This window comes from Podarcis filfolensis, assembly GCF_964270895.1.
Source record: "Podarcis filfolensis genome assembly, chromosome: 5".
In the NCBI taxonomy this organism is placed as follows: Eukaryota; Metazoa; Chordata; class Lepidosauria; order Squamata; family Lacertidae; genus Podarcis; species Podarcis filfolensis.
The window spans coordinates 15,507,659-15,529,216 of record NC_139608.1 but is presented as its reverse complement, the minus strand read 5'-3'; the positions used below and the strand labels follow the sequence as shown (position 1 = coordinate 15,529,216).

The window sequence follows — 21,558 nt, the reverse complement described above, 5'->3', positions numbered from 1 at the left end:
TGATGATTAAGTCAGTGCTACAAGATTTCAGTGGAAGTGACTCCCACAAAGGCTTGACCTCCCCATGACCAATAGCTGAAAATTCATTTCAGGTCATTGGTAAGCAGTGGTTCATTACTAATACAGATTCTCACATTTCCCTCCCTGCCCTCACAACACACTCCTTTTAGTCAGTATGGTGTTAGTGCTAGAATTTGAACAAAGAGGCCCTGTTGAACATGAAGCTTGCTGGATGACAGAGCTGGCCCAGGGTATTTTTTCCTGCCTGAGGCAAAGGACAGGATGGCAACCACCTCCTCCACATTCCATGAACAGCAGCCAAAGTCAACAGGGTTGACTTTGACAGGACAGCATCCTCCACTGTACCTGATGGCAGCAGGATAGCTGTCTTCCAACAGTGGAAGACAGTGTTGACCCACAACACCTGCTACCTGAGGTGCTTGCCTCATAATGTCTAATGGCAGGGCCAGCCCTATGGGTGACATTAGAATCTTCAGCTTACCTCAACTCATGGGTTGGTGCTAAGCATGAAGAATGAGGAAGCCTGACATGCAGTCTTCTTGGGGGAATAGTGGGGTTTCAATTTGATAAACATGAATTGGTTTTAAAAGGGGGGGGGGCTTTAATATAGGCAAACTGGCTATTCACTGGATCAAACCAAAGCCCACTGGGCTACCTTCTGATGGGCTGCAGTGGGACAGAAAATTGATTCCGTACTGCAAAGGAAATGTCACATCAATTGTGCATGGTATTTTTTTTTTGGTCTCTTAAAAGGGTAATCAAAATGTTTTTATATTTGAAAGCAACTGGGATCTTATAAAACTATCGTACCCTATGTAGTCATTGATACCAATGGAACAGCTTATTTGCAAATAACTTTAACCCCTTTATTTTCAAATAGTCTTACTACAGCAAGATTTGGGTTCAAAGCTATCATTGTAATTTGCGGGGGTGGGGTGGGGATATATACATATTGCATATATTCTATGCAACAGAAGCCTGCCAAGCTGGAATGTTAGTCAAGGAGAAATAGGGGATAATGTTTTCATAAATATAAATAAATAAATCTTTCCCTGGTTGCTATATAAAATTCAGTTTTATTAGTCTGAATCTTCTGGGAAGGATCTATTTTAATAAGGCATAAAAGAACTGTCTAGTAGTTGACTCTTGGCATTTGCTTGATACTTAATGTAATCTGTAATTACTCTAGTTGTTTCAGTGTTGGCTAGCATGCTGAGGTCATTGGCAAGCTATACTATGTAGTACTTGACGTACAAGAACATCCTTACATTGATTAATGTTTAGGCTTTACTGAAGTGTTTTGATTTTGTCCTTGAAGTATGTCTTAAGAAATGCTCTCAGTGTGCATCCTTTTCTATCAAATACTGCACAGTACTTGGAAATCTGGAAACAGATTATGAACTATGAGTGCTCCCGCAAGAAAATCAGGATGAATTGCTCTGTGTTGTAAAATTAGAAGAAATGCTCAGTTAAGACCTCATATAATCTAACTGCACCTAAGCTTTGTACAAGGAAATCAGGATGGATATACAATAGATAGGTCATCTGGAAGGGACCTCAGGTCTTGCTAGCAGTGTTAGTACATGCTACAGTGTACACTAGAATTTACAAGACTTTAAAAAAAATCAGCAAAGTATACAGCAATCTTTTCCCCTTTAATGTTTGAGAACATGAGGCCCATATCTTTCCATTTCATAAAATTAGAATATTAGGTTATTATTTAGGTTATTATTATTAGGTTATTATTTAACCTAACTAAATCAGTGGTTCTCACTGTTCATTAATCAGGAGCAAAATGTATTGGGCAGATCCTCAGAACTTCCATAGTACCTCAAACACAATGGTGTTCATTCTAGTCAGTTTTCACATGTCCAGGCATTAGTTGTCAAATGAACAAGTAATCAGAGAAACCACCAAATAAATCCACAAGGTATTTCAAGGATAATTGACTAACCATTTTCTTTCCTTGTTTCCGGATACCAATGATAAAATCTTTCCTATTCTGAATTTCAGAACAATTCTTGTTCTCTTACATCTTGGAAATAAATACCTCAGTCTGGTGAAGGGTTAAACACTTTTTTTTACACACACAGCTGAATATGTTTTACACACACCCTAATATACTATGACACAGGATGGATGTTTAAGGAGGGCATCTGTGTTTAAACTGTACTTATAAGCAAAGAGTTTATTAGAACAGCAATCAATTAATCTTAGGCCTTATCTTAAGCCTGGACTTGATTCAAGGCCAACACAGATGGAAACGAAATATATTCTTGGTCACCTGTAATGAAAGAGCAGCCCGTGTTTACACAATGCTCTATTTAACTTCTAACTAACAATTCTGTGCATGGAAAGCCAACAAGCTTCTGCCCTTGAAGGAACCGTTTGACGGTCTTTGCTGAAAAATGTGTTTTGTTCTGCCTGTCAGCTGTGTTGCATCATTCTCTTCAGGAACTGTGACAGCACCAAGAACAGGCACATCAAAATAATGACATACAATCTCTAGTTAACAGGATCAAGATCAGACATGTCCAAGACTGAAAGATTGCCCATTTTAACACAAAGAAAAATATACTAAAATCAAGGTAATTACAGGAGGGGCGACTTTTACTCAACCCAGCACCGAAGATCTCCCTACTTATCTGTTAAGATTCCTGCTGTAATCCCAGATAATTTTTTGGAACAGGATCAGAGAGGTACACCACTCACTACCAAACGGCCAGGGAAAATATATATTGAAAAAAATGAAAAAATAAATTTTCTTATGTTTGGTTTAGAAGTGCTCAGTTAGCACATGAAAAGATCTAGCACAATTTGTCTTACTATTTGAACACTCTCTTGTAAACATGCAGATAAAGACATTTACCTAAGGGAATTGGTTATGGGGCGGGGGAAACAAAATTAGGAGATTTCAGTTTGTTCCTTTAATTTCACTTTTGCAATGCCCTGCTTGTTAAAAGTTGATAACAAAAAGCATAGTATGAAGCATTTACTAGATTGTAATATAATATAATGTTGGATAATATTTACACATACTTGCCTTTAACCACAGCTACACCTTCCTAGGCAGCACAACAGAGACATTGTGAAAAAAGGCAAGAGTATTTACTTCACAATTTCTAAATTACTCTGGCTGCTTCCTGCAGAGAACATGCATCTTGTAAATAAACTACGGGTAAATATGAATAATATTTGAGTGGTTACCTCTTTGGTCTTGAATACAAGCATACATTGGGTTGGACTCAGACATAGCCATGCTTAAATTCATGACTCACTGAGATCAATGAGTTCTATCTACACTTAAGCATGATGAAGTCTAGATCCAACCTATTACCTTTTTTTTTTTTTTAGTTAGGGGGTTAGCATGCTCTGTTTTTCAATTATATATCCCAGTGCAACATATCTACACCTTTTCTGAGACAACAGCAGCAGATCATCGCATCGTTCTTTCAGGATGAGACACCTGTTATTTGACAGCTCAAAAAAACCAAAGGCAATGTTTATATGTCAATACATGCCTACCAGAGCTGCTTTATTAAGGCAGACATATTGCAGCTGTCCAGTTTTTCACTGAAGATGAACTCCACCCAGCAGTGTTTTTCAATGATGAAATAATGCATTCCACAGTACAATCAATATCTTTATAGCTCTGGCAAAAAAAATTATGCCAAAATCTGCTCACTGACATTGAACAATGTACCTACTTTTCTGAAGTAAATAAACTAAATAACTGGGATGGGGTGGGGGAATCAGCAACAGATTCATTTACTCTGCTGTTTATATGTCAGGCCATTCATATAAGCACAACAGAAGTACAGTGGTACCTTGGGTTACATATGCTTCAGGTTACATACACTTCAGGTTACAGACTCCACTAACCCAGAAATAGTGCTTCAGGTTAAGAACTTTGCTTCAGGAAGAGAACAGAAATCGTGCTCCGGTGGCGCGGTGGCAGCAGGAAGCCCCATTAGCTAAAGTGGTGCTTCAGGTTAAGAACAGTTTCAGGTTAAGAACGGACCTCCGGAACGAATTAAGTACTTAACCCGAGGTACCACTGTATTTAGACAAGCACTTACTATAAAAGCCAGCCTTCACCAACCTGGTGCCCTCCAGATGTTCTGGAGTACAGCTCCCTTCAGCTTTGAGAGTTGTAGCTCCAAACATCTGGAGAGCATCAGATTGGCCAATGCATCTGCCTGCCATACCCTGCACTTTGGAAAGTCTGTCTTGCACACAGACTTGTAAATTCCAAATAACTGGTTGATAATGGACAAGTACAGGCACACAAAATGGAATCCATAGCTCAGAAAACTGGATCAGCAGTGGATCACACTAATTTGACTTTGCCAAGGTCAGTGCTAGAGATTAAGGTCTGGATATGCTGTTCTAATCCAAGGAATATGTTATATGCAATTCTCTTAAAAGTAAAACACAACTTCTGATTAACTATCATGCTTGCTTCCTCAAGGAAGCAATCCTGTACTACTACACATATAGTAAGGTGGACTTACTATTGCATGATACAATCCAAGGTGGGCAGCTGGAAATAACTGTGCATACATGGAGCAGTCGTGTGACCATAGTTCTTAATCCCACTGCATCTATGGATTTTAAGAACACTTTAGCAGGTGTTTCCTTAAGCTTGTTATCTTGATATTCACTTAGAATGCATTTATTATTTCTTTTCTGACATTTTTATCCTGCCCTTCTTCCTTTATGGAACAAAAATGTGCTTCCCAAGAGGTTAACCATCATTGGCCAGACTCAGAATGGCTTAGCTTTAGCAAAGGTGTGTGTCTTGTGTGCATTCAGACAATACCTTGTGAATGTATGCATTCATATATATATATATATACATTCAAATAGACACCTAATTTCAATGGGCAGAAATGGGATTTCATAACAGTGTATTTTCATCTCACTTGTTTTGGAACAGGAGACATAACAAATTTTATTATTTGTAGTCTGCAAAAAATCCCCCCAAAATCTGAGCTCTCCATAGTTTGCATTAGCAACTGCATAAAGGTTTAGAGGGAAATATGCTATCATGATCATCAAACTGTATTTTAAATGTTTAACTGTTTTAAGTACTGTACTGTATCTTCAATCTTGCGAGTGAGATCTACACTTTATTTCTACTTCTAGTGAAAGTATGTTGCCATCTGCTGTTGGGGAAAAAAAGCTCATTCAAAACAGACTGAGTTGAACTTAGTTACCATTGAAATAAACAGGAACAAAATAAATTCATAACTTGTCCCATTAGTTCAAGGGGAACTAAGAGCAACTAGTCTTCTGGCTCCAACCCAATGGCATATGAGTGGGATTCTGTTTGCAGGATGGTGCTTCCCTTTCCTCTCCTCCACTCTGTGCACTACCAAAAACTGCTTCCATCCTTCTGAAGCTGATTTTTACGGGCACATACAGGATGGTCCAAAAGTAAGTATACTGCTTTAGAATCCACTTTGTTCTTGACTCAAGTTCGCTGTCATCATTTAGGATATCATTAAAGAAAAATAATCATTTTATCTGACTCCACTATTCTTTCCAACTGTCAGCCTGAAATTTAACTGCCACTTTGTTGTGTGTCAGTTATGTGTACCCTTTTCATCTGTCGCTGATGAATTTCATTGATTCAACTGTATACCTACTTTTGGGCCACCCTGTATAGGAGATTGCAGGAGGTGGTGAGAAATCAGTTATGTCAATAGTATTTCATTTCACTGGCATATTGGCACTATTGGATTTCACCCATTTTTTAAAAAATGCAGTGTTCCATCATTTCATTAATAGCTATTCTTCTGTTGTTTCATGAATACATAGTACAGTGGTACCTCGGGTTACAAACGCTTCAGGTTACATACGCTTCAGCTTACAGACTCCACCAACCCAGAAATAGTACCTCGGGTTAAGAACTTTGCTTCAGGATGAGAACAGAAATTGTGCTCCGGCAGTGCAGCGGCAGCAGGAGGTCCCATTAGCTAAAGTGGTGCTTCATGTTAAGAACAGTTTCAGGTTAAGAACGGACCTCTGGAACGAATTAAGTACTTAACCCAAGGTACCACTGTACCATCTTACACTGTCTCAAACCAGTAATCCATGTAGCCCAACATCATTTACAGAATGGAAGCAAGTCCTGGGTCTCAGGCAAAGATCTTCTCCAACCCAATTCCACCCCCTCCAACTGGAGATACCAGACTGAACCTGGACCCTTCTGCTCAGCTGTTGTCCGACACCATGTCAAATGATATACGATCCTGAAATAATGCTAGAGCAGAATGCATCCTCTTAAGTTGTTAAACTATTATACTTGCACATGGTATGCCAATCATGGGGTATTCTACTATAAAAGTGCTGTGGTTTTTAGATGAAAGCTAGGCAGACTATGCATAGTGGATACTTACTGTACTAAGAAACACAAGGGCCTTGCCCTAAGTTCTTTGATGATTAATTTGCACAGTAAATCAGCAGCTTTGCCAAACAAACTTATACACCAGCAGCACAATTCTGTACCTGCTTCCATGGGAGTAAGCTCCACAGGGGTTGATTGAGTTAACACATGCAGGACTGGGTTGGACAGCACTCAGATGTTTTAGACCAGGCTTCCTCAACCTGGTGCCGTCTCAATGCTTTGGACTATAACCCAAATCTTCCCCAGCCAGCAGTCAAACACAATGATGGAAGTTGCGGATCAAAAATATAGAGGGCACTGTATGGTTTTCCAATTGAGATAAATGTTTATCATTGCCAAAACAGACTATATCTTCCCTGGTATGGCATAACTCTTCTCATGCAAGTCAACAAGATTGCTGCTCAGACTCTGTGCCTCACATCTCACCTGTAAAAACAGACAATGGATAATTGAATTGCAGGTGTCCCTCCCCCCCACTTACTGTGATTGACTACACCACACTGGGAAATAAATCTAACCAGGAAATGGAGAAAGAGAGCTGGAGGGTCCTTGTGGCTCACAAGAAGACCCTCTCCAGAGCCTAGAGAGGAGAGGACTTCAGTGAGGGCGGGAAATGGCTGAAAGAGACTGGAGGTACAGTGAGACTTTGTTTAGGCTGCTCAGCTGTCCCGCCTAGCAGCAGCCACTTTTCCGTGTGTCCTCCAGCTGGCTCCTTCAGGGCTTGAATAATCAGGATGTTCATTTTGAAATGTACAGCTACAACATCAGAGTTGGAATTGAACTCAAACATCATTTGGACTAATCACCTGCAAAAGCAGAAAATCTACAACAGGATCTCTGTTAGGATGCTTTCCAGCCTAGAATTAAAACCAACTAATGAGGTTGCCTGTTCCACTGTCTCCAGTCACTTACGGATTCAATGTTAAGACTGTGTTCATGGAAGACAATCTTACTTGGCTTCGAGTGATCGCCAAAGAAGTAGTAGTCAGTCAACAAGTGCATTCTTTCATTAGCTGAAATTCCCTTCTTGTAATTTGAATCCACTGGTTTGAGTGCTACCCTCTAGAACAGAAAACTAATATAATCCAGCATGTGACAGAAACGTAGAAGAAAATATACACATATTTGGTCTCATTTTCTTTAAGTAAAGTGGTTTCCACCTCTTTACTTGTGTTAATATTACAATATACCACTAGATGACAGCATACTCAAGAGCATACTCCTTGCAATTAGCTGTATTTAATTTTTTATTTTTTTAAAAAACAACAACAAGTTAAAGGTGTTGAGACATTAAGTTTGGTATCTTCTTAATAAAGTAACACTTTCCTAACTTAAACCAGACCATTCCTAATCGTTCTTAATTCTAAAATTAGCAATTTTTATAAAGACTGTCTTTCTCCAAATTTTCATATTGATAAATTGGCTGCCAGTATGTCAATGTAACTTTATAATGCATTACACCAGCAGCTTATCATAGCTGACAAGCAGCAAAGTCATTAGGAAAAATCACATGAGCCCAGAGGGAATTAAGTTTTAGTACTGGTCTGCAGGATCTTGATATACTGTGAAAGAAGTATTCCAACAAGTATCAGGCACGGCACAATTTTATATGCATGCACAACTGTCTAAGCACACAATTCACAAGAGCTAATGCCATTTTAACAAACAAAGAGGAACAAACATCAGAAGTGCAGAGAAACAAGTTACAAGTTGGGGCAACAGGGGGACTGAGAATCGACGAAACAGCTCTGGTTTTTTTTTTTAACGATTTTATAAAATTCAAAATATATAAATACATTTGCATAGAATTATATGAACATATAAGAAATAAAATTTCAAAATGGCATCATTTTTAACTTGTAGACTGAGTAAAAAGCTTTGTTCTACAGAGATCAGGGGAAGAGAAGGGGCAGGAGAGAGATAAAAATGTACCGTATTTTTTGATCTATAGGACGCACCCAACCATAGGACGCACCTTGTTTTAGAGGGGGAGAACAAGAAAAAAAAATCTGCTCCTCTCTGCTCAGCACCCCTTCAGCAAAAGGAACCTGAAGCCTCCGGAGCGCAGCGCGAGTTCCCGCTGCGCTCTGGAGGCTTCAAGTGCCTATCCCTGAAGCCTGGAGAGCGAGAGGGGTTGGTGCGCACCGACCCCTCTCGCTCTCCAGGCTTCAGCGAAAGCAAAGCGAAGCCTCCGGATTTTCTTCTTTTTAAAAGGCGTTTATTTTGGAAGACTAGTAACTCTCAAGCGCCTATACAAGAAAACGTAGGATGCTCACGTCAATGCTCCCCAACCCATCGACGCGCTTCCTATTTAAACGACGGCAAGTTTTCTGAAGATGCCTCTGATTGGCGCCCATGCCGGCTGGCCCCGCCCCTTTAGCCGCACGCGGGGCGTGCTCGCTCTCCGTGTCACGGGCCTCACGTCGTCCATAGGCAACGGTGATACGTCAACAATGCAGCCCCGCCCTGTTTGAGGGCTTGTCACAATGGCCGCCCTAGCAACGGTAGCACTAGGGGCGGTAACCAGGAGCAACCAGGTAAATACTCCCCATCACCCTCAAACTATATCGAGCTTCGTCTCTGCGGGCTTCTGAGTGAGGTTCTGCTTGTGGCCGTGGGAGGAAAGGCAGAGACTGAGGGTTACACGGGACTTCGCTGGTTTCATACACGTGTCTGAAAACTACCACCGTTGCTCGCTATGCCGTCTGGGCCTCAATTAACGCGTCTATTATTCCCGCAAATAAAGGGATCCGGTACTGTCAGGACCGGCTCAGCCATGGCGCAGCGGGGATCGGGACCCTTGGAAGGTGGCGGATCTGCACCCGTCCAGCTTATGGGCCTTGTTCGCAGGAACTATTATGTGCGTGAAAGTTCTGGTGTGCTCTGAGTTTGTCAAATTGCAAGTAGATAAATAGGTACCGCTCTGGCGGGAAGGTAAACAGCGTTTCTGTGCACTGCTCTGGTTCACCAGAAGCATCTTAGTCACGCTGGCCACATGACCCGGAAGCTGTACGCCGGCTCCCTCGGCCAATAAAGCGAGATGAGCGCCGCAACCCCAGAGTCGGCCACGACTGGACCTAATGGTCGGGGGTCCCTTTACCTTTAGCATGTCTTGCTTACCAGCAAAGGAAAAGAAAGCCATAGCAGCAGAGCTAGAGATGAAGAAAAGAGGGTGAACTGTCTCATCGCTTTTGACACAAAGTTGTTAAAATGGCAAACGCTAATTAGCAACATTATCTCACCTCCTTCTTTTGTGCTTCTAAAATCAGAAATTCTTGATACCATTTCTCATGCTGCAGAATATCCTCCCTTGTTCTGTCAGGAAGATGATCAAGGATTTCATCAATGTACGATGGTTTTCCTTTATGCTTTGTCCACAGTTTCAAAAATTCTTGGTCATCATATACATCCCAACCTCCTTGCTTCCCCCCGCCTGTTGAAGGAATTTATCAAGCTCAACTACTCCAGGAGGCAGGTGATTTTGTGTCTTTTTATCCACTACAAGCATGCCTTGATAAAACATATTTCCTGTTGCTGAAGTACTTAATGGCCAGAGCTCAATTTTTTTCTGCAATGAATTAATCTCATTAGTAGCTGTCTTCTCCTCTCTCAGAAGCTCCTCAGATCTTAAATAAAAGCATAATTAATAGACCATTAACAATTAGCAAAATAATTATCCAACAATCCTAAAGACAGTAAGATCTGGATAACTATGTGACTAGTACCAACCATGCTTGCCTGGAAAAATATGTTTGAAACTGAGTAGATTTGTAAAAGTAGTTTTGGAAGGAATGCTGATCAAAGTCAAAAATCCCACTGAGGATACCTACATTACTGGATGTGTTCAACAATTGGAGCCTGACAGTGGCAGCAAAACGTTGGAATAGTAAGTTTTCAGCCAGTATTTATGCCAAAAGGTCATATAAACACTCTCTTGTCTATGTAGATGTAGGGCGGCATGCATTCCTGAAAACTGGGAAATACCGTTTAAAAATCACCAACAATACAATCCTATCCATAACTACTCACAAGTCCTACTGAATTCAAACGGACTTACTCCCAGGTAAGTGTGTATAGGACTGCAGCCTTAAAATCTTAGGTAAGGAACCAAATAACAAACAAACAGTTCTTTTAAAAAAACTATTTATATACATTTCAATCTTTACAAGATGGTACCAGGCACCGTATTTTTCGCTCTATAAGACGCACCTGACCATAAGACGCCCCTAGTTTTTAGAGACCAATAAAAAAAATTATTCTGAATCAAATGTTGTTGAAGAGGCTTTGCGCGACTATCCCTGAAGCCAGAACAGCAAGAGGAATTGCTGCGCAGCAACCCCTCTTGCTGTTCTGGCCTCAGCGAAAGCAATGCAAAGCCTCTTCAAGGAAGCGGGAGAACGTTCCCGCTGTGCTGAAGAGGCTTCACGCAGCTATATCTGATCATGGGCTGCGCAGCCTGCATTCACTCCATAAGACGCACACACATTTCCCCTTACTTTTTAGGAGGGGAAAAATGTGTCTTACAGAGCGAAAAATACGGTAAGTATTATTCTTAATTAAATTTATATACTGCTTTTCATCTTAAGATCAAGTATGGTTTACAGTATAAAAAGGGTAGTTTACAGTATATGTTAAGAATACAGAAATTGAAGAAGGAAAACCAGTCCTTCCACTGCCTTCAGGCTATATTCATTCTTGAGAAAGGCTTTGGGAACAAACCCCAATAACAATCAATACCTTCTGCTATGTGGGACATCTTTGGGAAAAGAAAAGGCTCAGGAGCGAACCCTACACAAATCCGGAGTGAAGCCCCTAAGGGAGTTGGATGGCATATTGTATGCCTCCTTTCCAGCAACTCCTGCAGCCATGCTGCTGCCAGATGTATTTCCTTAGACCACGTCAGCAAGGCCAAGAGGGGGGTGGGTCTTGTCTTTTGGGCTGCTCAGGAGTCAGGACCTCTATACACATTGCCCAGGCTTGCACTCCGAAGAGGTGGCAATACAGGAGACAGCAGTTACAAGTAAATAACAAAACACAGAAATAATGAAATAATAATAACAATGCACAAAAGAGAAGACATACTAGAATTAAGGTAAAACACCACATAGGCCAGGCTTCCTCAACCTTGGCCCTCCATATGTTTTTGGCCTAGAACTCGCATGATCCCAGCTAGCAGGACCAGTAGTCAGGGATGATGGGAACATCTGAAGGCCGAGATTGAGGAAGCCTGACATAGGCAGAAGCTGTTAAAACTTGCCTAAACCATACAGAACACAGGCAGAAGAATGGCAAGAAAATGAGAATAACTCTCAGTGGCTTGATGACTCCCAATTGTGTTATAATGCTTTTTTCTCTCTTTGAAGATTTAAACCCACCAGCATTTAGGAATGATCAGAAGGTCAGCAGTTCGAATCCCTGCAACGGGGTGAGTTCCCATTGTTCGGTCCCAGATCCTGCCACCTAGCAGTTCGAAAGCACGTAAAGTGCAAGTAGATAAATACCTTCCGGCGGGAAGGTAAACGGAGTTTCCGTGCGCTGGTCTGGTTCGCCAGAAGCGGTTTAGTCATGCTGGCCACATGACCCGGAAGCTGTCTGCGGACAAACATCATCTCTCTCTGCCTATTGAGCGAAATGAACACGCAACCCCAGAGTCGTCTGCAACTGGACCTGTCAGGGGTACCTTTACCTTTAGGGCAGGCCCAGCTATACAGAAGTCCAACTGGGCAAAATATGAAATTTCAAGGAAGCTTGCCCTGCAGTCAGCATGCGTGGGAACCCGTCAATTGCTACCACCTACATTGAAATTTGTCACTTCGGCAACTTTTAGCGAAAAACTTGCTCTCGAGAACATGATCTGGGGTGAGCAAGGCTTCACTACAACCACAATTGCAAGGCGCCTATGAACAATTCCTAAGTACTGAGCCTATATGAACCAGCAAGGCACTCCCTTGCCCGTAGACTTGCTGACAAAGATACAAAAGGAGAGGAGGAGGAGGAGGGAAGAGAAAAGCTACCAGCAGAGAGCAGCACCTGTACCAAACTTGTCTTCTTACCATCCTGCACCAACAGAGCCTCCCTCCCTTAAACTCTATAGTCCCCCCCCCATGGTGGGAGTGGGGCTTCTTTTAAGCCAAACTTGAGGGGCCAAGGACACAACTTTCTCCCCCCCCCCCGCATTGCTTCTTAAGGCGCATTTATTGCGCGCTCGCCGCCACTATCAGCTCCTTCCCTCCTCCCCTTTTAAGTGGGTGAGGGGGGGGGAAATGTAGGCATATATACACAGCAATAGCAACAGCTTTGTGTGTCCGGGCGGCGTCGGCCGCGCGCCCCACTGCTCAGGAGCGCGCGGCACCGGCTCGCGGGGAACCGCAGCACCGCCCGGTTGGTTTGTTTTGCTCTCGCGCCGGTGCCCGCCCCCAAGCTCCTCAACCGCCCTTCAGCCGGCCGCGTCGCTCCCCAAGGCTGACAGGGCCGAACCCTTCGCGGCAGCAGCGGCCCAGGGCCAGGCTGACCGCGGCCTCTTCACCGGGGGTCGGGCTCTAGCCGCTTCAGGAGAAAGGAGTTGGGCGAGAAGGCGCGGCAGGCGGAGGAGAAGGCACCTCCCCATTACACGGGTGACGTTTTTTGAAAAAAGAATTCGAATCGCTGAAAGTCAACGGTCAAAACAGCGAATGTGAGCGAGAGCCGTTAAACGCTAATTAGGGTTAGAACAGCGGGGGGAAGGAGCCCCACCCGGAGGAGAGAACCTTTTGGCCGCCTGCGGAGTGAATATTGCCGACATGCGGTTTTATATAGTCGCTTGCCCCGCTTCAGGCGCTTGCCCCGCCTCCCCGGCGTTTGATTGGCTTCTTCCGGCGCTTGCGCGGCCTCCGCGACTCTTGATTGGTTAGCAGGCGGAGCGCGCGCTGCCTCTCATTGGCTGCAGGTCGTGGGCGGGAACATCGTCTTGCGGAAGTTCATGGTGAGGTCGCTCTGCCTTGTAGCTGCATGCCAGGACATGCCTGCTTGCTAGTTTACTGTGTGGAGTTGCTCGAATTTTGCAGCCCCCCCCCCCGTTTTCGTAGCCTTTGCCTTTGGGGCCCTTATTCGAACTGTTCAGACATGCACGGAGGCATGTTGCAGCACGCCTGTCTTTATACTACTGTGTTCCCCCATTTCCTTCACAAGCAGGGATGGATCTTGTGAACACAATTTAAAGTCTAACAAATGTATCGCAGTATAAGCTTTCCGGACACAAGGCTAGTTCATCTGATACTTTAATGTTTACCTTGATTTGTAGGTATATATACACATCGTTGAAGGCGTTTATCCCCTCCCCTCATTTAAAAGCCATGTGGATGGTTCTTTTCGTTCAACAACAAACATAAAAAGCTACTGTTGTTGCCGAAAGTATTTTGCTTTGCAGTGCTTCATGGTAAGTCCATTCTGGCTTAATGGTAAAACATGCCAAACTGGGATCTTATGTTGAATGAGGTTGTAAGAAAGGACCTGGTGAACTATATGAAAGAAACATGTAATTAAACCTATACTTGAAACAAAGAACTAGTGCCTTAGTTTGCTTTTTACAACCTTCCTCCAAGTATTTTTTTTCTTTATAGATTGCAAGCATGTCATTTTTCATCAATAAACAAGTAGTCTATTCCACAGACAATTTTGTACTCTAAACAGGTATGCATGGAAGTGTTACCTTTATTCATCTTTCAGAAAGTTGTGAGGCTAAAAGCCTCACCAAGGATGCCGTGAATTTGTGTTTCTTCCCCACAGCTTTTTAAATAAAAATGTTTCAATACAACAGGAACCTAGAAGCACTTCCTGTGTACTATATTGGCCCCAACTTCAGCATATTCTTCCTTGGATATCCACATCTCTTGGAAGGCAGAGAGAGAAGCAAGGATAGATCCTCCCATCCAGACAGAGATCTTCCTGTCAGAAGGTGCTTGAACCATCACCTCCGTGTCCTTGGGAGCCATACGAATCAACTCCTTTGTGAGGCGATCAGAAATGCCAGGAAAGAGACTTGAACCACCAGAAAGGAGTATGTTGGCATACAAAGTGGTCCTCAAATCGATATCACATTTCATTATAGTGTTGAACAGCAGTTTATCAATACCTGGGGCTTCCATGCCAATGTTAGATGGGCGAAAGAGGGTCTCAGGGCAGCGGAACAATTGGTTGTGGATTTTAATGATTTGCCCATCAGGCAATTTCCAGGTTTTCTCAATTGAAGTAGGTTTTTTAGCCATCTCTTCCTCAGGGTTCAAGCACACGTAACACAGAGCCTCCTTGATGATTCGCACAATTTCCCTCTCAGCTGTGCTCACCAACGCAATGCCGCTCTCCCTCAGGATCCTCATGAGATATTCTGTAAGATCCCGGCCTGCCAGGTCAAGCCGAAGAACAGCATGAGGCAAGCAGTAGCCCTCAAATATCGGGACAGTGTGGGTGACGCCGTCGCCAGAATCCATCACACAACCTGTTGTGAGGCCTGCTGCATAGAGTGCCAAGACAGCCTGGATGGCCACGTAGAGAGCTGGTGCCTCAAATTTTTCAAAGAGAAGCTTTGTCATTTGTTCACGGTTGGCCAGTGGGTTGAGTGGTGCCTCTGTTATCAGAGCTGGTCTTGTGCAGGAGTTTAACCTCAATTCATTATCATAAACGTGCTTCCATATTTTCTCCATGTCAGGCCAGGAAGTGACAATTCCATGTTCCACTGGATATCTGTAGAATAAAAGAAGATGGTAGTATTATATTATCATAATCTGTCATGCCCAAAACCTTTAGCATTCCCAGCTTTAAAATGCAGTATGCCTATGTACCCTTGTGAAAGCACATAGCAAACTTATTGTACTACTAAATTTGCCAGCATCTTACGTACTCTCTATGTATTGCATGTGCAAGTGTATGTAAAAACACATTGAATCAGAAAATAACCAAAGTGCTAAGTGTGTCTAGTGTTGCACTTGAATCTGGAACATCAGGTTTCAAATGCTTTATCATCTGTGTGGTTCATAGGGTGACCTTGGGCCAGTCACTAACTCTACACCTAAACTACCTCTTAGGGTTGTTGTGTGGATGAAATGGAAGGGAAGGAGGAACCATATATGCTGCCTTGAGGATAACTGTAGTAAATGAAAATAAATCCCTCATGAAGAGTGTGGCTCCATGCTGAATCAGAAGCAGTTTCAAACTTTTTTTTTTTTTACTGTCATGGATTTAAGGATTCTTTTCTAGATTGATTGATTTTACTTATACGCCACTTTCCCACAACAAACTATGCCCAAAGCAGCTTACAACAAACATTCAAAACATTAAAATAATACACAACATATGGAACATGTCAGTTAATTCAAAATACAAAAATCAACAATTTAGCAAACACAGAATAAATTCAGCATCCCCCCCAATACACCAATTTAGGCTCAAAGCAAAAACAAAAGTTAACCAACAATAAAATTTCTGGTAGTGGTCTTGCTACTTTCCAAAGGAGCCTGACTTAAATAAGGTTCAGAGTGGGGATAAAGATGACATACAAGCAAGGCTCCCACATCTCCTGCAGAGGAGGCTGACAGCACCAAAAGGCTATTGTCAGGCAGAGCAATGGTGGCAAGCCTCTTCTCCAGCCTCCTGGAAGTGCCAACTGCAGTTGCAGGTCTTATTGCACTTCAATGTACACCTCAGCAGCCTGCCTTAAATGCTGTTCAGTGGGGAAGAGTCCTCTCACCAGGTTAGATGACATACAGCTGAATCCCATATCCTTACTCCAGAGGAGACTGACAGCAGCAATGATGGTAAATGCACTAAAATGCTGATGCATTTACATGAGAACTTCATTTAACAAAAAATGCCAACTGATGTAGAAATGTGGAGAACTGAATTTCAGATTGGAAAAACTAAAAACTGAGCAAAACCAACATTGATAGATTCACCCATCCCTCATGGGCCCTAGCTAATAAACCTTGGGAACTGTACCTGTGCCAGGGTGCTTCTCGGTGGGGTGAGGTAGTCATGACTGTTAAACCAATTTCATTTGTAATATAGATGTGTACCAAAGACTTTTAAGTGCCAGCCCGTTTACCACCATTTTAAACACAGTATGAGAAAACAAAGCCAAACTGATCTTAGCTCTTATATGTGTGGTGGAGTTGGGGTGAAAAGTTCAGTGTGAAACTGGATACACTGCAAACAATAGAGGAATGCTCCAGATAACTATCAATCCATTATAAGCTTTGAAACTCACTCTACCCTGTTACTAGGCATTGCATTGATGAGACCATGACATTTCCAGAACAAATTGCATCTGGACTGTAGATTGCAAAATTGGCTCTTTCCCCCGCGAGTCTTGCCATTTTGAATTTGACTATGAATCTTCTGCAAATAAGTCAATTTGAATGTCAGATGCTTTTACCTGTGAACTAGTCCTATTCATTTATGTTGACCTATTTTGCTAATTAGTGCAGTTAGATGACAGCCTAAATTTTGAATCCTAAACATGTTAGCAGAAGCCATGTTGATGTAGGGCTTCTTCAGCCTACAAAATTTGGTTAAGCCTATAGCAGTGGGGCTTTTCATAATTTACCAGACTCATGCATTTGAATAAAATTTCGGGACAACTCTTTGGATCAGGACCATTGTGTTTCTTATTGTGAAGCCCTCCCAAAACCTGTTTATCCGAATAAGACTATTTTGGCTTTGTTAATTTGGGAAAAGATTTCACACTGCTCCTGTATAGGATATAGAAGATATAGAAACATGATTAGTTGCACCAACAGGGTAAATAACAGCTTCTGTCCTTGGGCTGTTAGGCTGCTGAATGAAAAGATAACAACAGGGCAACTGACTTTCGGGTTTGGTGGGTGTGCGTCAGTAAACGAGGGGAATTAAGACTAAAAGAGCTGAGTGGGGGGTGCTTGTGTAATCTCACTGTATACAAGTTGTACAAGTGACAATAAAGTATTTCTATTTCTATTTCTATTTCTATTATATGTAAAAAATAAAAACAAGAAAGTACCAATCAGTGAATAGCCTTAAGATTTTACAAAAAGTAGTCTTTGTCAAAAAGGGAAATGTAAATTTCAGTTGTATTGGGAGGGTAAGTATTTACAAGTGAGCAGATATCCTGAAGTAATAATCACTGATCCATTTTGACCTCTAATTTGTTCGTTTTCAAGAGTGACTCACAGTGCAGATAAAGGGATGCAGCTGTTTCAAGCTGGTGGGCGCAGCCCCTCTCTCATTGCTCTTAAACCCCTCCTCCTGGCCATTTCCCCTGATGCCGCTGCCCTCCTCCCTGGGCTGCTCCTATCCTTTTTTTTGGTAACCTTCCATGGGCCACATGCTATTTGTGACTGGAACAAAAGGCAAAAGTGGGTGGAGCAACAAATGCAAACATTTGCCTTTAGCTAGTTTCTGCGCACATTCACACACCTTCTCTCAGGAAAGCAAGAGGTATTATCAGAGTTAAAGGGCACATTCCAGCCAGGCAAAAACACTCAATGCCAGTGTGAAGCAGGGCCAGTGAGGGGGGTGTTCTGGGCAAAGTCCCAGGGGCCAGATAATAGAGGCTTGGAGGGCTGCATTTGGCCCCCAAGCCTGAAATCACCACCACCGTTCTACCCTATTGTGACACTATAGCCTTCATGAGCCTGAACCACTTTTTGCATGAACTCGCCACTCCCCTTCTGTGTACCATCCCAGGCCACTTGTTTCCCTAGACACCCCCACTCCTAAGAAACTAGCTTAGCCAATATGTATTGCTTCCCTACGGTTCAAAATCCCCCACGTCTTCCAAGCACCTGAGGGAGAGGATCCCTCTCTTGGCTTGCGCTTCATCTCCAATGTAGAAGTCCTTCTGGCCAGCGCCCAACATCACAGACTTGGCCTTGGGGCGGCCTATGAGGTTGGTGAAGATGACACGCGGTTCCTTGTCCCCAGCCACGCCAGCCTTGAGCAGACCTGAGCCATTGTCTATCACCACAGCTGGTGGCAGCTCACCCATCCCTGAGAGTTGGTTCTGCTTCTGCCTAGTTCCTGAGCGGTGGTTCCCTGAGTGATGGTTCTGCTGCTGCCTGTTTCTGCTCAGGGCACTTGACTCTCAGTGGGCTTGTCTTATTTTGGGGGAAGAGTAAGGCTAACAATCTTCCCAGGCATGTGTGGCTGGCTCTATTGTGACTTACATGTTGCTATGATACCTTCTCCTGAAGCTTTGTAAGGCTGTGAATATCTAAATGACTAGGAAATGGGGAAGGATTTTTATTTTGTTTTGCTTTCTGTGCACATACTGTGAATCATTATTCCAAGTCTCAAGAACCCAGTGGGAGCTTATACATACAGTAAGGGTGAACAGAGCACTGCCCCACCAAGTTGTCTATAATAATGATGATGATGATGATGATGATGATGATGATGATGATGATAATTTATTATTTATACCCCACCTATCTGCCTGGGTTTCCCCAGCCACTCTGGACTGCTACCTTCAGCCAGCCCCCATTATGCAATATAAGCAAAAACAAGACTACGTTCTTAACTGTTAATGATTTTTTGTTGCAAACTGCTATACGTAGTTCAGTAGTGTCAAGCATGAAGCTTCTGGGACAAAAGGGATTCCTATGCCTGGGACTACTAGAGAGTAACAAATACGTTTGAAATCGTATCAGGCCCTGTTTAGCTTTGCAAATGTGCTAGCAGTTTTATTGCTGCACCACTAGGAGGCAACATGAGCATACTTTGAACAACATGTCCTGTCTCCATAATTCAGCTACTTTTGGGGCAGAAATAAAGTTACAGTGATCCAGATTTGTGTTTTGTTTTATGCATCTGTTTACTTATTTGTAGATTTTTCTATGAATGAGAGAGCTGTAAAGGTGTTAGGGGAAGGTTCACCTGCTGACTAACATGCTCAGCATATAATGCAGATTTGCATGACCCACAAATGAGAAAAGAAATGAACAAGGTGTGACATGATGAAGGAAGGACAACCAACAGTTCCGCACAGATTAACCTTAAATTTACATAGTCAGAATTAAGTTCCAATGAGTTCAATTATAAGCTCTATAGTCTGGAAATTTGCTGAGTGTTTGTCAGGCTTCTGGGTGCAAGCCTCTACCTTGGTCCACTGCAATGTTCACCTGCTAATTTATTAAGGGCTGCCCAAAACTGCACAAATTCCTCTGTCCTGGAGGATCACCTCCTTCCTGGTCACTGTGCCTGAATTTCTTTGAATGTTTGTGATTTATGCATTAGTTCTTAAAATAATTTATTAGCTGCTTTTCAAGTCCTCAGACAAGAGAGGCACCGCAGGAGAATTTCAATAACTTTTTTCAAAACCGTAAATTTGGTATATTTTTAAAGAACAATGCAGTTTTGGAGATCAAGGTCAATTCAGGCTACTGTCTATGCACACTTAACTGGGAGCAAGCCCAACACAGAATGCACCTGAGACTCTAACTCACGAGGAAACATACCGAAGATTGAGCTGTCAAATCTTCCTGCATGGACATGGCTGATTGATCTCCAATGATTTCAAGGAAGAAGTTTTTTTTAAAAAAAAGTGTCTGTTTCCGCCCGGTTTCGAACCGGGGACCTTTCGCGTGTTAGGCGAACGTGATAACCACTACACTACGGAAACCTGAATACAAGGGCGTCTGCTTCCTCTTCCTCCAGTAAGTACGACTGCTGTTAATTTCAGATGAGCGTCCTAAACAAATACAGCAGATAATTTAAGTGGGGGATTTTGTTATGGGAGAGCTAATAAGCACCATTTCCACAATTAAGATCCCTGGCAAAGTTTTACCTTCTCATTCTACTTGTGGAGATATATACGTATAAATTAGCATACATCAGGCAACCGCTGGGTGGTGGGGTCTGCCGTAGCAATCCCCTGACAAATGCATTGGTCGTTAAAGCTAGAAAGGAGACAAGAGCAACCTTAGTTTTAACTGTAACCCAGCCTCCCCCCACTCCCGGCATGCTGGCCGGGACAGATAGGAGTTGTAGTAAGCCCTTTAGAAATATATGCAATCATAAGTAGAAGGAAAAAAACCCTCAAAAGCTGCCATTGTAATGATCTACTCTTTTCATTTAGAGCGCACGCCTGAGATTACAGCAATGGTACTTACTAGGGAAAGAGGAGGCGTGGTGAGCTGTATGCAAGTTTCCGTAGTGTAGTGGTTATCACGTTCGCCTAACACGCGAAAGGTCCCCGGTTCGAAACCGGGCGGAAACAGGAAAAGTTTTTTTAAAATATGTATACACTGTTGGACATCAGCATGTTCTCGCAAGGAAATCTGACAGTTCAGTCTTTGGCATGTTTCCTAGGGAGTTGTAATCTCATTGAGTTCTGTGTGGGGCTTGCTCCCCATATGTTTGGGAGTTCTGCGCATATCTGTCTTTGGGCTTGACCATTCAGGATTATAAATGTACTTTTGGAATAATAGTTCAGTATTAAGTACCATGTATTGTACTGATGTTTCTATTGGCGCTCTCATTAAGCCGCAGGCATATATATAGAATAATTTCAAACGCTTTCATATAGAGGTTTCCGTAGTGTAGTGGTTATCACGTTCGCCTAACACGCGAAAGGTCCCCGGTTCGAAACCGGGCGGAAACACGCAAGTTTCTTTTTCTTGAATTTATTTATTTTGACCCGTTTATATTACGGATGACACTTTATATTACGGATGACACTTTATTACGGATGACACTTTATTCGCTGCCAAAACGTGTTTTATTTAGTTCAATCTGAAATTGCCTAATACTGGATTGTGGAGGGAGGGGGCAGAACTGGCTGGTAAATCTATTTCGGATTAACCCGAGTGTGTATTTGTAACCGAACTTTCAACATATCACTTTATATCTGCAGCCATTAGGGCCACATTGGAATCACATTTCCTGCAAAACAGCATTTAAGCGGCCGTTATATATCTTGATGGCAGTCAAGTCTCGGGATTTTTATTTATTTATTTCCCTCTTCTGCCCAGCATTGCAGTGCCTTCAGCATAAAAACCGCAATAAATGTTGGGAAATTATTTTATGCAGCTTTGCGGGTGAGGGGACATTCCTTTGCGTGCTCTGCTGCTACAACCTACTTCCTAATAAAGCCTATTCCGATTCGTTCTCATTTAATC

General features: G+C 42.6%; 1 protein-coding gene and 2 long non-coding RNA genes across 4 annotated transcripts; 1 reads left to right on the top strand and 2 right to left on the bottom strand.

Moving 5' to 3' along the window:
- Positions 1–2,194: 2,194 nt before the first annotated feature.
- LOC310762467 lies at positions 2,195–10,589 on the bottom strand. The gene is made up of 5 exons (XR_014547988.1): positions 10,575–10,589; positions 8,710–10,489; positions 6,535–6,859; positions 4,091–4,625; positions 2,195–3,848 (listed from the first exon to the last, which is right to left on the bottom strand). It is a non-coding gene; the product is annotated as an uncharacterized lncRNA (long non-coding RNA).
- LOC310762503 lies at positions 10,378–13,975 on the top strand. Its single transcript, XR_014548036.1, has 2 exons — positions 10,378–10,496; positions 11,797–13,975. It is a non-coding gene; the product is annotated as an uncharacterized lncRNA (long non-coding RNA).
- A 129-nt stretch (positions 13,976–14,104) lies between these two features.
- ACTRT3 (actin related protein T3) lies at positions 14,105–18,570 on the bottom strand. Of its 2 annotated transcripts, none has more exons than XM_083613517.1 (2): positions 18,226–18,570; positions 14,105–15,151 (listed from the first exon to the last, which is right to left on the bottom strand). In XM_083613517.1, exons 1-2 carry the CDS (start codon positions 18,426–18,428, stop codon positions 14,233–14,235), a joined length of 1,122 nt encoding a protein of 373 aa, XP_083469643.1. In that variant the 5' UTR covers positions 18,429–18,570; the 3' UTR covers positions 14,105–14,232. The 2 variants fall into 2 exon arrangements, with proteins under 2 accessions (XP_083469643.1, XP_083469644.1); XM_083613518.1 differs by having other exon boundaries at positions 18,425–18,565.
- Between the last annotated feature and the right edge of the window lie 2,988 nt (positions 18,571–21,558).